Below are 16,061 nucleotides of genomic sequence, written 5' to 3'. Positions count from 1 at the left end.
TACCTACTTTTAATCTTCAATGCATTGTTGGATGCATTTAATATTTCATCATAATAGACATAAATGTCTGTCAAATAGCATTTTGTCTAGTATTTTTGTCACTGGAAGAAACTAAAATTTCTATTTCAGATAATATATCCAATTATTTAAGCATGTGAGTTAATAACAGCAACTTTCTTAAAAAATATATTAAAACCCAGGTCATCATGAATATAAATCCCATTATATAAAGGTCTAAGAAAAATACAAGTGTAAAAGGAAGAATAATGTATATGTGTATTATTTTCTTATCATGTTAGGCTATTTTAAGCAAATTATTTTCTGGGAAAAAGAAATATTATTAGCAGGAAATTATTTTAGCTATCCAAGATTTTATGTCAATAACATTAATCATATCTAATAATCCATGTCTCATAGCTAATACCCAGTTTTTTTTTATGTTAGAAGGTATTTTTTTAAATTACATCTCATAGAATTTACATGCTGTACTACTTTGCTTTATAGAGAGGAAGGGTTTATGTGTCTCTTCGGTGGGGACTGGGGATGCTGGAAGTGCCCTATGTGAGCCCATTGAGAAAGTTATGTAAACCCTAAATAAGGACACAAAAACTGCTATACCTAGAAGGTTTCTGAGTAAGCCATTCAACATGAATTCACTTTTTATGAGAACAGTCAAGTTATCTTGTTGTTTAGACAATTAATTCCCCAAACCTTCTCAGAGTGTTTACTATGTGTACAGCATTCTGCTAATCCTGCTGAAAAAATGCTTTACAAGTACTTTACCTTTCTGAAGCATTTCCTAAGAGTTCATGTATGAACATTGTTTCATTCATTTTCCCTCAATACTCAGGAGAGAGACAGAGTAGCTATTATTATTCCAGTAAAGTGCCTTGCCCAGAGTCTCAGGACTAGGAAGGTACTGAACTAAGTCTAGAATTCAGGTCTTCTTATTCTGAGTGCAGTAGTATTCCATGAGAGGGGGGATAACACACATCTAAAATAAAGCTAGGCACTTACCAGAAAACTTACTATAGCTATGGAAAACATTGATATCCAGTTTGTTGAAGGAGTGAATACCAATTAAGGAAATATTCCTCTCGGCTAAGAATGCAATTATAGTGCCCTTTAACAGATAACATTTATCAAACATTTACTATGTGCCAGACACACTGCCATGGGCTTTACTTGCATTGTCACATTGAAGCTGTGAGAGAATCTCTGAGCAATAGAATAATTTTCCCAAGTTCAAAATTTAATAAGTGGCAGAGCAGGGGTTCACACAATTCTGTGTCATACCAAAACCTGTATATACTCTTTCAGCACTCTTTTCTGCTCTCTTCCTCCATAGTCTTTCCTATTTCCCTTCCTTATTTCTTTAAGAGAAAAAAGAGGGAGGGGAGGAGGTACTGTCAGGCATGAAGAAGGAAGGGAGGAAGCCATCCATGCATTCATTAGCTCACCCAACGACAATCGGCTGCCCTAGTGCCCAGCTCAGCTCTGGGAATGCCCTTAGGCGTGACTTCCAAGAATGTCAAGTGCTAGTTCAGAGACATGAGCAGAGTGCTAATGAAGCAAAACTAAACAGTGGCAGAACTAATGAAGAAAGGCTTAACCAAGGAGGAGGCATTTGAGCTGTGTCTAAAAGTATCTTTCCAGGCAAAGAAGGGAGAATGAGCATCTGTAACAGAACAGGCAGAATTATGGGAAGAATTCCGGTGTAGGAAGAAATGTGAGGTTAATGTCATAGAAGCACAGAATTCAGCATAGGAGGTGGAATCATGCTCTGAGTAGACCTCTGCTGAAACAAGGAAATTGGACTTTATCCTCAAGGCAGCAAAAGTTAACAGGCACTTTGAACAGCAAAGTTAAATATGCTTCCATTTTTAGGAAGTCTTAACTGGCAGTCTTATGTTGGATGAGCAGGACCCTTAGTCCAAGTGAAAGCCAATAAAGAACTGGACTTGAGTGGAAGGATGACATTTCCTCTATTATTTCTGAGTCATAAATAAAAGTTACAGTAATCTAGCAACTGCTCTAATGAGCGTATGTGACCAAGAAATGTAAATGACTTAGCAGTGTTGCCACTTCCACAGAGAGTGAACAGACAGCCTCTTTATTAAAGAGCCTTCATTTATTCATCCATTCAACAGATAGTTATTGAGCTCCCACTATGTGGCATGCAGTATTCTAGATGCACAACACTTGGAGTGTTGTGTTAAGCACTGGTTGTGGGAAAGTTCTTTTGAAGCAACACATAACACAATTTATTCATAAAGCCAAAGAAAGCAGCAAAGAAAAGGCAGTGTCAAACAAGTGTCAAAGAAAACAAGAAAAGAGAGAGTAACTCCCAAGAGAGAAAAAGTGAAAATGAGGTTTACGCTTAAGAAAGCAAACATCTGCTGTAAGTAACCATTTCATTAAAACTGCACTAAATTGTGGAAGTTCTCTCTCAGGAACTGCACACTGTGGGCTGAGATTAAGTGTAATGGGCTCCTACATGAATTCTTCTCATTACTTCTCTAGAAAGATGAGTAAATCTCCTGAAAGGGTAATTTAGGTTTAGTGTTCACAATTCATTCATTTTACTTTTAATCTTCCCTGTTTAGAATTGTAAAAATATAATGCAGATATAATCCAAAAGAGGAGGAATGGGCCCCAAATGAGACAATTTCAACTCCTCCAATAGTCTTGTCATTAATAGATATACAATAGACTGTAGGCTTTTATTCCTGATGATGGTGATGGAGCTTCAGCCAGTTTCTAGAGCATTGCATGCTGTTAATTGCAGGAACCAAGGAAAGGACAACATAGAAAAGATAATCTATGTTTTACCCTTCTGAATCCCTTGGACCTTCATGTGATTTTCAATGAAGTCTCTTCTTAATCCCATTAAGTTTTCTTTCACTACAATTCAACGAAAAGGACAAAAGTTTTAAGACTTTTGTCCAGGAAGAAAAGAAGTCAATTATTTGGGAAGAAAAAGATCTGGAAAAAAAGGCAATCAATTATTTAATCACGAGAATGTGATTTTATGAGATAATTTTGTCAAAAACGTGAGCCTGAAAAGTGACTTATAATCATTACTTTTTCTGTTGTTAAACTACCACCAATCAGTTTATAAAACTGGAAAACAAGCAAGTAAAAAAAACAACAAAACAAACAAAAAACTCCAGTAACTAAGACTACAGTCTTTCAGAAGTGTTACTTCTGGAAATAGTAAAGTCCTCTCTGATTTTCTGGGCATCTCCTTGGCTTTTTCATTAAACATAGGCCCTATTCTAGGCCCATGGTGTGCACATTGATTCTTGATTAATTTAACAGAGTACCCTACTAGGAGAGCATCTTAGAAATCCATGGGTAAAAGGAGATCTTCACATCTAAGATGGATCCATACTATATAAATTGGTAAATATATTTAAGCTCATTTAGACAGTATTATATTACGTAGATTTGAAACTGAGCCATGGCTTACGATGTTTACAGTTTGCTTTTGTTTCCCAAAGTGAAATCAAAGGTTTTTTTTAAGGTTAATTTCCTTTTCAGGTTTGAAAGAAGTGATCACTTAGTCTAGTACAGATGAGAAAATGAAATTTGAGTAACAATTTTATCTAAGGAAATTAGCAGTGGAGGATATTCATTGGACAAATATCACATTCCTTGAAATTATTGTTATAACATTGTAATGCATTCTCATCAAGAAGCATTCCCTTGTAAATGACTGAACTAGACGATATCTTAACAATTATTTCATGAGAGAAAACGTCAACACCCTTAGAAGTTCCTATCATAAGACTAATGGGAAGGAAAAATAACAAACAACCCAGAAATGAAATACCAGAAAGAAATGGCTAAAACATAGTATACAGTTAATTGATTCATTTAAAGAAACACACATCATTTGAGAGGTAGAAATTTCCAATGACTTCTCACCCTTTAACGAATGCTAAGAAAATGCTAAGAAAAAAAAAAAAGAATCCAACAGATTTCCAGAAATTCCTCTCATTTTCATGATTTTTATATAGTCCATTAGTTTATTTCAAAATAAAGGTGAACAACTAAAGTCTTAAATACTCATCAGGCCACTGCCCTATAAGGACAAATACATCATTTTTTAAGATAATTCACCCATTCCATCAACAAATTAAAGATCTCTAATCTGGGGTGCTTCTCCAATCTGGGGTGCTTCTCCATAGCTTGCATTAAGCATTCTTTCACGTGCCCAACTACCGTTGGAGAGGAGTGTTGAGTTCTTTGAAGATTTCATTTCATGCTGCATGCGTATACTCATTCCAGTGAATTGTTTTTGATTGCAACATGGAAACTGAAGAGCATATTGGAGTTTCACTATGTCATTCTCTGAAAAGAATACCTCATGTGTTGTAAATATCAGCTCTTTACACATTCATGAAAATGGAAATCTATCTTTCCCATTAAAGTAAATGAAAGACAAGATTAAGTAATGAAAGGTTGTACCAGTCATACTAAAGTGTAGGATCAGCACTGATCCCATGAACTGATACATCTAAAAGATAATCTCCCTGATACTTATTGATCTCCCTAACTGCAGTTGTTCTTCAACTGTGTTCTAATCATCGTGCTTCCAACAAGGATCAAATGTTTTGAGGTGCCTTTGTGCTCTGTAATTGCATTGATTAAGAGAGATTCAGGCTGACCCTACTCCTGATGGTGGTGGTTATGGAAGGAATAAATCTCTGTGAAGTGAAAACACATGGCTTTGGGACCAGCACTCTTGCATCTAAGCACTACTTCATTCTGTTGCCCACAGTGTACTTATGAAAGCAGCCATTCAATAAAGCCACACAAGATAATATTTTGACTACTGTTGCCTCATAATTAATTTCCACGTGTTGTTATTCCTTTCAATACTGCTTTCTTGTCACAAAAATTATCCTGTCTCTGAATAGCAAAGCAACAATTTTTGCTCACTGATTATTTTTCCTGTACTTTTAAAGATATGAATTTGTTTGTGCATATTTAAATATTTTTTTTAAATATTGTAGCTGCTAACTTATTATATTCAATGTTAAATGTTCGAACCCATTATTAGCAATTGTTGAAAGCATAGCTTCCATGTGTTCCTTAAATTAGGGCATGTTTGATTTCTGAATTGTTGTCGTATAAATTGTAAGAGCAAAAATGGGCCCTTTGACTGAATATGCAAAGTTCCCCTTAAGCCACCTTGAACTAGGCAGATTTGCAACATTTTAAACTGGCACTTCATCCCTCTTTCAGCAAGCATCCTCTGCAGATTTAATGATCAGGAACATCCTTCTGATGCATGCTGGGAGATATGGCTGCAGGGTACAGACCACAGCAGACAGTGTGTCAGATGAGGCAGAACTTCTTGTTAGGGGTGAGTATGCTAATAGTGCAGTCTGAAGACATGATCACCATAAATTATCATACAAAGGAATTTAAATGCATGGACTTTGAGCACATCAGTACAGTGCCTTTTACTTTCGATTTTACAATATATGTCATTTTTGCTTAACCTTTTGCCTTTGAAAAGATTACATGGAAACTTGCTCCTTAGAAACAGACAAAACCTACAGAGCCAACTTCAGGTCCAAGGCACCTTTAGTACTAAGTGGTTACTAGGTGTTTACCCAACTTAATGCCAAACAGAAATTTTCAACAGTTGAGTCACAAAGACACTTTGACACTACAGAGACAACATTTTTTTTCTATGTATGTGTTTTTCAAATGCAAAGCTAGTGGAACCCCCAGGCACTTTTTATCCTCCATGAACTTCTAAATTCTACTTCCTGAAACAGGAAAACTCTGTGCCTAATATGGTAGCATTTGCGACTGTTAACAGGGATTTTTTAAAAGTCTGGAAATGTCAACACAATCTTTCTGTGCAGAAATGACGGTTAAGTGGTTTCCAACCATGAACCAGGCTGCCAGATTCTGCAACCCTATAAAGCTACATCTTATTTGAATTAAGTAAATGACTACAGCACTAATTTCTTTTAGCACATTATTCCCCAGTATGGGAAATGCAGCTCTTAGCATGTAATATTTTCCCTTTTTTTCTTTTTCTTTCTTTCTTTCTTTCTTTCTTTCTTTCTTTCTTTCTTTCTTTCTTTCTTTCTTTCTTTCTTTCTTTCTTTCTTTCTTCTTTCCTTCTCCCTTCCTTCCTTACTTCCTTTCTTTATTTCTCTTCTTCCTTTCTTTCTGCTCTCTTTCCCTTTTCTTTTTTCCTTCTTTCTTTCTTTCCTTTTAGCATTTTTATGGAGCAACAATATACCTGCAGAAAAATTTTAAAATCATAGGTGTACAGGTATACAACTCAAAGAAAATCATCACAAAGTGATGAAATTACTTTACACCATTACACCATGAAATTACCATTTAAGAGAACTAGAACATTACCAGAATCTCACGTCTCCCTTTTCAATCTTAAACAATCACATTTTGACTGGTGTGAATACTGCATGCTAAGACCCCTTGCATGACCTCTGCAAAGAAAAATTTCACAATCTATAGCAAAAACTTATATCTTAGATTAACTTGTCTTATCCACTTGGAATGTTTTCCAATCATAATTTTTTAAGAATTTGTTAATATTATAAAAATCTTGAGCAGGAAATATAAGGTCTATGCAAGCTTCATCATCTCTTTGTTTTAGTTGTATGTGTCATCCAAGGTTTATTGATTTTGGGTAGTACATCCACCACTGGTTCAAGTAAAATGTTGTTTTGAAACAAGTGTATATCTGAGTGAGTGACAGCTTGTTCATTTCTTTGTACATGATGGTTCTGTTCAGAAGGTTATTTGAACTCTTCTCCAAATTTATAACAAGAATGTGTACCTGTATTACTCTATTATAAAACATCAAGATTTTAAAGTGCTCATCCTCTCATGATATTTCATTTAGCTAAAAATTTTCCTTTATGCCTTTAAAAGTTATAAGGCTTATGGAACAGCAAACCCGACGCTGCAGTCAAATTTATAGAAAATTGCTTTCTTCTCTCACTACAGTTTGTTTTAGATTATGTGTATTTATTGTGTAGCACTTGTCTAGTAATTTAGAATGATGCTCCTAAAACTGGAGCTTTCTAAATGAATAACACAATTTAGAGGTTGATAACAAGAAACCAGGTATTTTTACAGGACCATGAGGGGCATATTTAAGTGGCAAAGTAACATTCTGCTTTGTAAATAAAATTAAATTCACCAAGGTTTAGAACATAATTCAGGCTTGGCTTTTTTGTGTTCTGCTCTTTTAGCCTTTGGATTTATGCCTAGGAGATGATAAAATGCAGAAATTTGGAATTATACTCAATGGCAATTTCAAACAGGTTGCTATTGTCTGAATATTCATGTAACATGCAGCTCAAGCTTTCCTTTGAAGTGAGTTGCTTCGTCACCAATTTTCTATTATATATTTGTATTATTTTTCTAAAATTAATAAAAATAGCTTGCCTCTTCTGCCTGGTTGGTTTTAGGCAGATTTAAAAACTGAACTAAAGGTTCTGGTTCTTCTTTTTATTTTTACAATTATTTTTTGTAAGTTAATGGTTCCTGATAATTTAAGGAACCTGGATGTTTGAATATTGCTGTTTCTAAGGTTGGCTTGTGAAATGAAATTCAAAATAGTTTTACCCTGCATTCTTCTTTCTCCCACTCCTCCATTCGTTGGTTTGTAAACCTGGGGCATTCTAATAGTACAGGCCACAGGACCAAAGCTGAGAGTTCTAGATGAAGTTTTACTAATGATGGCTACAATTCCAGCAGCAGAATCCTTAAAGCACACTTACTCAAGTGTGTCATAAAAATGGGAGCAGTAAAGACAATTTCACCATACTTCTTATAGGGTACCTTCATTGGATTGCCTCAGCAGTTCACTTTGCTCAATCTTGAGAATGAGGAACATTCTTCGGTGGCAAGGAATATGTTTTTGTAACTCTGTAATTCTATTTCAGTGGAAATTTAGGGGACTAAAAATCTATATTCTCCTAGATCAGTCTAGGAGATCATCTCCTTTCCCATTAGAGATAGTCTATGAAATTCTTTTGGGCATCTCACAAAATCCTACAATTCTTCACCTGGACCCATAAGCACACTAAATTGGAGCTCAGGTGTGTTGTCTTAAGACCTCATCATTGCCTGTTTAGAATCTGAGAGTCCCTAACTAGTGATGTTTCCTGCTTTTCTTCCCACTCACTGCTTTAAAGCTATCTTTACCCCAAATGCTTGTTTCCACTTTTGCTTTATTTTGCTTGTTTCCACTTTTGCTTTATTTTGCTTGTGAATGCCAGTGCTATTATTCACATCTATCCCACCATTATTATCATCCTCCAAAAATTGAATTTTCCCATAAATAATCATCTGAAGCATAAAATTGCTTGCTCCAACATATTTAGTATTCAGTGAATCAGCCTCATAACATCACCATGCATAATTTGTAGAACCATAATAGAAGTAATGAATATGTTAAAATAAGTTATTTTGCTGGAATATAAAAAGAAATTAAAGCCACACCTGGACATCTGTTCACAATTTAAGTCACTTATTCAAGTGTGATATAGCAAAAAGAAAGAAAGTAAGTCTAGACAATGTTATAGGGAACTCTTTAAAGATGAATAAATCTGTATTATATTATCCAAGGTAAAGGAGATAGACCATTAAGAGATAACCTCACTGGGGGGGGATACATAATTTGTAAAGAACTGATACTCCCAAGCAATATGAGAGGTAGGTGATCAAACACAACATAAAACACTCCAGAGAAAGGAGTGTTAGTTTTTTGTTATTTTATTTTATTTTACAAAACTGAATGTAAGAAATATGTTTCCCAAAGAGAATATAAGGGTAAGAAACTATCATCATTTAAAGAATAAAATGTGTTTAGCTAATCTAATTGGGAACCAGAGCCTGAGCTCTGTCTATTCTGCCTAGAGGCAAAGGAAACAATAAAAACTCCACTTCTTCATGCAAATTTTTATTCATACTACTCTGTTTATTAATGCAAAACTGGAGATCAAGAAACTCTTGGAATAGTCAAAGAAGAATCAATAATCTCTTGGTTCCTTCTGAACACACAACCTATATACCCTCCTTTCCCCAAGCTTGGACAACAAATTTTATTTCTTGAATTACAGTTTACAAGATGAATCTGATGTGTATTAAACTGAATTTGAGAAGAAAGAATCCACATCAGGACATACCTTGTTGAGAAAAATCTAACTGCTTTTACCTATTCATACCTCCTTCCACCCATCACTTCTGATTTAACCTGGAGTTCAAACTGTATTTCAGTCTTACTTGCTTTAAACTTTTCATCAGTTCAATTCTATTTATTCTTTCCAATAAATTTTTTCTTTGAATAATTTACCTTTAGTCTCTCCTGATCCACCTAGTCACTTTTTATTGCAAACCTGAAATTATTTTTTTATAAATTTATTTACTTTTTATTTATTTTATTTTTGGCTGCACTAGGTCTTTGTTGCTGCTTGCAGGCTTTGTCTAGTTGTGGAGAGCAGGGGCTACTCTTCTTTGCTGTGCGCTGGCTTCTCATCATGGTGGCTTCTTTTGTTGTGGAGCATGGGCTCTAGAGAGCAGGCTCGGTAGTTGTGACACGAGGGCTTACTTGCTCCTCAGCATGTGGGATATTCCTGGACCTGGGCTCGAACCCGTGTCCCCTGCATTGGCAGGCGGATTCTTAACCACTGCACCACCAGGGAAGCCCCACAAACCTGAAACTATTAAAAGTTTGACTGTTCTGTCAATTAAATAAGTCAACAGGTATTTGTTGATACTTTGCTATTCATTTATTCACTCACCCATTCATCCAGCACCTGCTCTGTATCAAGCCTTGAGCCAGGCAGTTGGAATAGAAAGATGAAGATGCCAAGGTCTCAGCCCTCTGTGTGGCTCTATGTCCACTTGTCCACTAGTATGAGAGGCATCTTTGGGAATGGGGTGAGAAACACCAAGGAAGAAAGCTCTCTGGATATCCTACATCCTTTAGGGGAAATAATGAAATAAAGACACAGGCATAGCTATAGCACTGGCTTCATAAATTGTTGGGCCCAGTGCCAAATGAAAATGCAGAGTCCTCCATTCAAAGCTTGATAAGAATTTCAAGGCAGTGACAGCAGAACATTAATCCAAGTATAGAGACCTTCTAAGGAAAGGACCTTATGTGACTACACAAGTAACACACCCATGAAGCCAGCCTGGCAGAGCTATTAAATTATGTATAAATCTACAGGAAAAAAAGGACTTTAGCAAAGAGGAAGATCAGTTATAACAAAGTTGTCTTACTCTGCTTTCTCATCTATAAGATTAACATATTAAAGACTCCTCAGAGGCTTCGTCAGCTTTTTACACAAAAGATCATTTTTTATTATTCTGCCTCGAGAGTCACGTTTTGAAAGATTTTGTTTATCGTGTTGAAGTAATCATTAATTCATATTCCTATTTTAATTTTCACCAAAATTTTTTATCATGAGGTAGCCACTGTTAACAAAGTAGGTGATTTAACTCCAGCCAAGAGCAAAAGAGACTTTACATTTTAGCTAGTTGTGAACTGTTATCTGTTTTGTTTTGTTTTATTTTTCAAATAGTTGAAAAAAAAAAACAAAAGAAACCAGTTACCATCGAATGGAAACCAATTTGGAACCTTTGATTAAATACTCTTCAAATTTTCTCCAAGCTATAATTTCCAGTGATTCTCACCAGTGAAAGAGGAAAATTTGAGAATTTTCTGCCTTTTGCCCTTGGAAAGATACAAGTACATACTATCACTTTTCCACATACAAAGGGAAACTCAAGTTCAGTGAAAATCTTGAACATATTCCTAATACATTTAGATTTGAGAATTGAGCAGTATTAATGTGCTCTATCTTTACATCTCTCAAAGCACTACCCTTATGAACCATTGATATAAATGTCTATCTTTAGCATCTGATCACTTCTGAAAATTTCAAGCTTTAAAATGCATGTGTTTAGCACAATTATCTTTTAGAAGATAGAGTTTGCACAGTTTTTCCTTTCCACCATTGATCTAATAAGAAATGACAGTCTTGGAGATTGCACAAGCCTTTGGTAGAGTAATGTCTTGGACTCAAAAGAGTCTCCAGTGAAAAAGAAAAAGAGCCATAAATCACAAAAATCAAAGCTGGGTTTGATGATATGCTGGTATTTGAGACTCAAAAGGACAATAACAAATGTCTTCAGTGTAATTTTAATGTAATTAATATTAATAGTAAACAAATCTGCAATCATTTATGTTTTAGAGCAGAATTGAAATTATTCAGTTAATATATTTGCTTTTCCAATATTTAAAAAATCTTTAAAATAGAGTTATAAAATGTCCTTGCCTAGAAGAAAATCTAATCTCCTTCATGCAGTGTCTTATTGGAATATCCTACATCACTGTGGAAATTTTAGTTCACTACTATCACTAGTATTGGGTAAGACTTTTTAAATAACTTATACCAGTCTCTTGCTTTTCTAGCTTAGACATTTTCTACATTAACTAGTTTGATTGACACGTGTAACATTTTTTTTAGACACTGAATAGCAGTTTAGTTTCTTCTCTCTTGTATTTTTCATATGGTTGTTTTCTAATCTGTGGAACTCTTTACTAACTGACTAAAAAGTAACATTTTTCGTCGTCATTTGGATTTTCTGCAGCACATTTAGTTTGGTTCACTGAAGTGGTAGTTGACTTAAGTGACTTGACTCAAATGACTAAATGATTGAAACAGTTATATATAAAATGCACAAATGAATTGTCATTGCATACAGACAACCAATTGATGGAGACTACATTTCTTGTATTTAACCACTCAATGAATATTGAGTGCCTACTGGAAGCCAAGTTCTCTTTTAGATACTGATATTTCCATCAATTGACTTAGACTTTCTGGGGAGCATTTTGCTATTTTGAAACAAGTACACTGATTTCACTTTTCCATTTTAAGAAAAATCTAATCAACTGGATTTTACATCATATATATTTTTGCATCACAAATCGTATGTACATTTCACTATGTATTTTGTTCAACAGACATAACCTGTTTTTCTTACATATCCATCCTAATATAAAAATGACATTTAGTATTACATCACATTTATGTAAACTTGTTGAAATAAGTTCTTGGTGTGTGGAGTTATGTCTTAAATGCTGATTTCATTCATTGTTTAGTTAGTACCTACTATATGTCAGGACAGTTCTAGTGTGCAAGAGGGAGAAGTGGTGAGATAGGATTGGGTATAAGTGCCCTCTGATGCCCTGGGAAAGAACATAACTTTTATGCCACAGGTTATGGATATCCATCAAAGGGCCAAAGCAGGAAAGGCACATGATTTGATATGCACTTTAAGAGGATCATTCTGACAAATGTAGAAGATGTTTTAGATGAGCGTGAGACGAAATGGGAGATCACAGCAAAAATTCTGACAAGAAACAAGAAGCGTATGAAAAAAGGCAATGGTAATTGAGATGGAAAGGAAAGCACATGTTCAAAAGATAGGAGGGAGACAGAAGCTACAGATCTTTGCAGCTCACTGGCTATGGAAAATGAGAAACAGGAGGCAAGAATGAATGCCAGTGGTTATGCTTAACTGAGTGGTCACTGGGAGGGAAGTCACATTCTGGTTAGACCAAGACAGTTCCAAGTTATACTTGGAGTGCCAGCGTAATTATTAATGAAGTCCCTTCTCTCAAAACTGTCCTGGTTTAGTTGATATATTATGTGGCCATCCTAATGAAGAATGATCATGCTTTTCATGTAATCTGGAAGATAAGTAAATAAGTGAATTGGGGGTAAACAAGAGCACTTAAAATAAGGCTCTCCAGAGAGTAATACCCAGTAAGCAAATAGATTTGTGGCTATGGAGCTCAAGAGAGAAAATGCATGAGTTGAGATGTAGATTTGAGCATGATCAGATGAAAATGAAAATTGCAGAGACAGCATGTGAAGAGGAAGAAGCTCAGGATAGAAGCTTCAGAAACACTTCTGTTGAAGACAAGGAGGAAGCTACAAGGAAGATTGGGAAGTAGCTGACAGATACAGAGCAACTAAGAGGAAAGTCAAAGAAACCAAGTCTTAGGGACAAGAAAAGGGAATTTCAGGAAGGAGAAAATAGGCAAGAGTGTCAAATGCAAGTAAATAGAGAACAAATAGATACCATTGGTTTGAGCAATTTAAAATACATTGATGACTTTGGCAAGGGCAAATTCAATGGAATGATGGGTGTAATAACCAAATCACAGTAGGTGGAGAGAGGCAAGTGATAATACATGAAATGTGGTGTAGTATCTTAAGGAAAGCATGGGCTTTGAAGTCAGACAGATTGTTTCACATCCACACAAGGCCTTACTAGTTGTGTGACTTTGAGCAGGTTGCTTAACTTTAACACTTGCTCACCCTTCACTTATTCATTCAATACTTATTCATCAAACATTTATAGAGCACATATTATGTGGCAGGCACTGTGTTAAGAACCAGTTAACCATGAGCAACTGATGTCTCCAACATGAAGGAACACCTTACAGTATAATACAAGGAGTACTATTACAGATATATAAACAGCACATTTTGCTTTCTGATCATAAGCTCCATTAATAATAATAAAAACAGCTAACATTTGTTAACTTTTTCCTATATACCAGGAACTGTGCTAAAAGCTCTCTATGAATTATTTCACTCAGTACATTTAGCATGTCCTATAAAAACAATATAAGAGGGATACTATTTTTAGTTCCAATATGCAGATAAGAAAACTAAGGATCAGAGAGGTTTGGGACTTGTCAAATTTCACCTTAATAAGTGGAAGAATAGTGAGCAGAGTCCAGGGAGACTGACTTCAAAGCAAGCATTTTAAATTACTACACTGCCTTCCACCAACAATTGCCAAATTGTTTCAGTGTTATTAATCACTGTATTCCCTGGTCATACTTAGTTCCTGACACATTATAGATCTTGAAAAGTATTAATAAATATTTGTAGAAGGAAGTTGGGAAGAGGTGAAGGGGAAGGGCAGGGCAGGGAAGAGAGGAAAGAAGGGAGGAAAAGAAGAAAGAAGGTTGGAAAGGAAGAAGGAGGGAAGGAAGAAAGGAAGGAAGGAAGGAAGGAGAAAGAAATAAGGAAAGAGAGAAAGACAAAAAGAAAAGAGTCCTGTGAGAAATAAGGGAATGAAGTAAGAAGCTCTGCCTAGAAGTCACAGAATTTTTATCAAGGATGTGATATATGGGCAGGATTAAAGGACATGTAATTATTTGCTAAGCCAAAAAGAGAACAGAAGTTACTCTATATCAGCTTGGGAACACAGTACATTTTCATTCTCATCTGCCTCTAAAGATAGGCCTCACATTCTCTAATCCTCTAAAGTACCTAATCTTGGACCACATGACCAGAAGACTCAGCATCATTGATCACCCCTATCTTATACCTTGGCCTAAATGACCTCTAACCCTACTGACAAGTATGAACTTCTTCTGACCCCTATGTCTTGCCAATCATATAAAATATCAAAACTCTAATAACTATTATCTCAGGACATCTTGTGGGGCTTCTTATTCAAACACTCTAGGTTTTGATAGAAAAAAATCACTTCTGGAAAAAAATACCTTCAGGAATATTAAGCATCAATAAATAATAGACCTCTTTCTGCATGATCTGTCTTCATTCTCTTATTTTAAACTTTCTTCCAATTGCTCCAATTATGAGGGAAGGAAAAAACTACCAGTTGCTTTAAAAAGTAACTAGCTTTCCATACAATTGCTGCTGCTATTCTTTCAAAGCTTTGATATTCACTGTTTCTCATCTACTTATGGGTGAATTGTGCCAAGAGTCATGAAAACAAAACAACACAAAATTTTAAAAAATGGTTTTTGATTTTCAAAAATGTGTCCTTAAAGTCACCAATATTGCTTAGGTAAAATATTGGAAGTACATTTTATCTGTCTGTTCATTTGCTTGTTTGGAAATATCATCTTACTTACTTTTTATATACTTCATATAGACACAGCCTAAACCCACCACCAGTCCTTTCTAAAACCTGACCTTTTTATTTTCCTGAATATATTGTTTTCTGTGACTGTTACCTATATTGTTTTAGTATGTCTTAAGAGTATTGGGTAGTAATTTGCTTTCATGTGAAGCCCTGAATACATAGTTCTGTAGGGTATATACATACTACTTGGCCCTTTTTTTTTAACATCTTTATTTGAGTATAATTTCTTTACAATGGTGTGTTAGTTTTTGCTTTATAACAGAGAAAATCATTTATACATATACGTATATCCCCATATCTCCTCCCTCTTGCGTCTCCCTCCCATCCTCCCTATCCTACCCTTCTAGGTGGTCACAAAGCACGAAGCTGATCTCCCTGTGCTATGCAGCTGCTTCCCACTAGCTATCTATTTTACATTTGGTAGTGTATATATGTCCATGCCACTCTCTCACTTCGTCCCAGATTACCCTTCCCCCTCCCTGTGTCCTCAAGTCAGTTCTCTACATCTGCATCTTTACTCCTGTCCTGCATGGCCCTTTTTTGATAACCCAAATGTGGAACCCAAGTTCCAAGCAAAAGTTCTGCCAAATATCAACCCAATGACTGGTCACATCTCCAAGGAAGGCAATAGAAAATTGGTGAGTTCACTTTAGTTTCTATCCCAAAATCTTGTTTTATTTCCACCTATATCAACACTCAATTCTTAACTATTTTCTTGATTTTATGTAACACAATACAACATGTAGCCTGGACTCTGAATGATTCTTCATTAATCAACACAAAATCCATGCAGATTGAACAGAGGACTAACATCGATTGTAAGAAACTTTTACTGCATATTGGATTTTGTCCTCCCAAACACCTGGCAAGGTAATGGCTCCATTTCACTACTCCTTAATTTGGAATTACAAAGGCAATTAGCTCTGTAATGAGTTAGAGCAAGTGAAGTGAAAGAGTAGGGAAAAAACTGAACACCAGATGATGTCTGTTAATGCTAAGAAAAAAAAAGTCACTTGTTCTTGGTAAACATCTTTCAAATACATGTCTCTCTTTTGTATTTTTTAAAA

General features: G+C 35.4%; 1 protein-coding gene across 1 annotated transcript in view; it reads left to right on the top strand.

The window, feature by feature from the left end:
- Window positions 1-16,061, top strand: part of CNTN5 (contactin 5) — a 1,437,259-nt gene that overhangs the window by 1,275,136 nt on the left and 146,062 nt on the right. Inside the window, exon 16 of the mRNA XM_065881340.1 lies at window positions 5,254-5,374. Within this exon, the coding sequence (XP_065737412.1) occupies window positions 5,254-5,374 (121 nt within the window). The remainder of the gene's footprint in view (window positions 1-5,253; window positions 5,375-16,061) is intronic.

The sequence above is a fragment of the Phocoena phocoena genome, chromosome 8 (genome assembly GCF_963924675.1).
Source record: "Phocoena phocoena chromosome 8, mPhoPho1.1, whole genome shotgun sequence".
NCBI classification, from domain to species: domain Eukaryota; kingdom Metazoa; phylum Chordata; class Mammalia; order Artiodactyla; family Phocoenidae; genus Phocoena; species Phocoena phocoena.
Note: the sequence above shows the minus strand (reverse complement) of the source record. Positions and strands in the feature narration are given on the sequence as shown.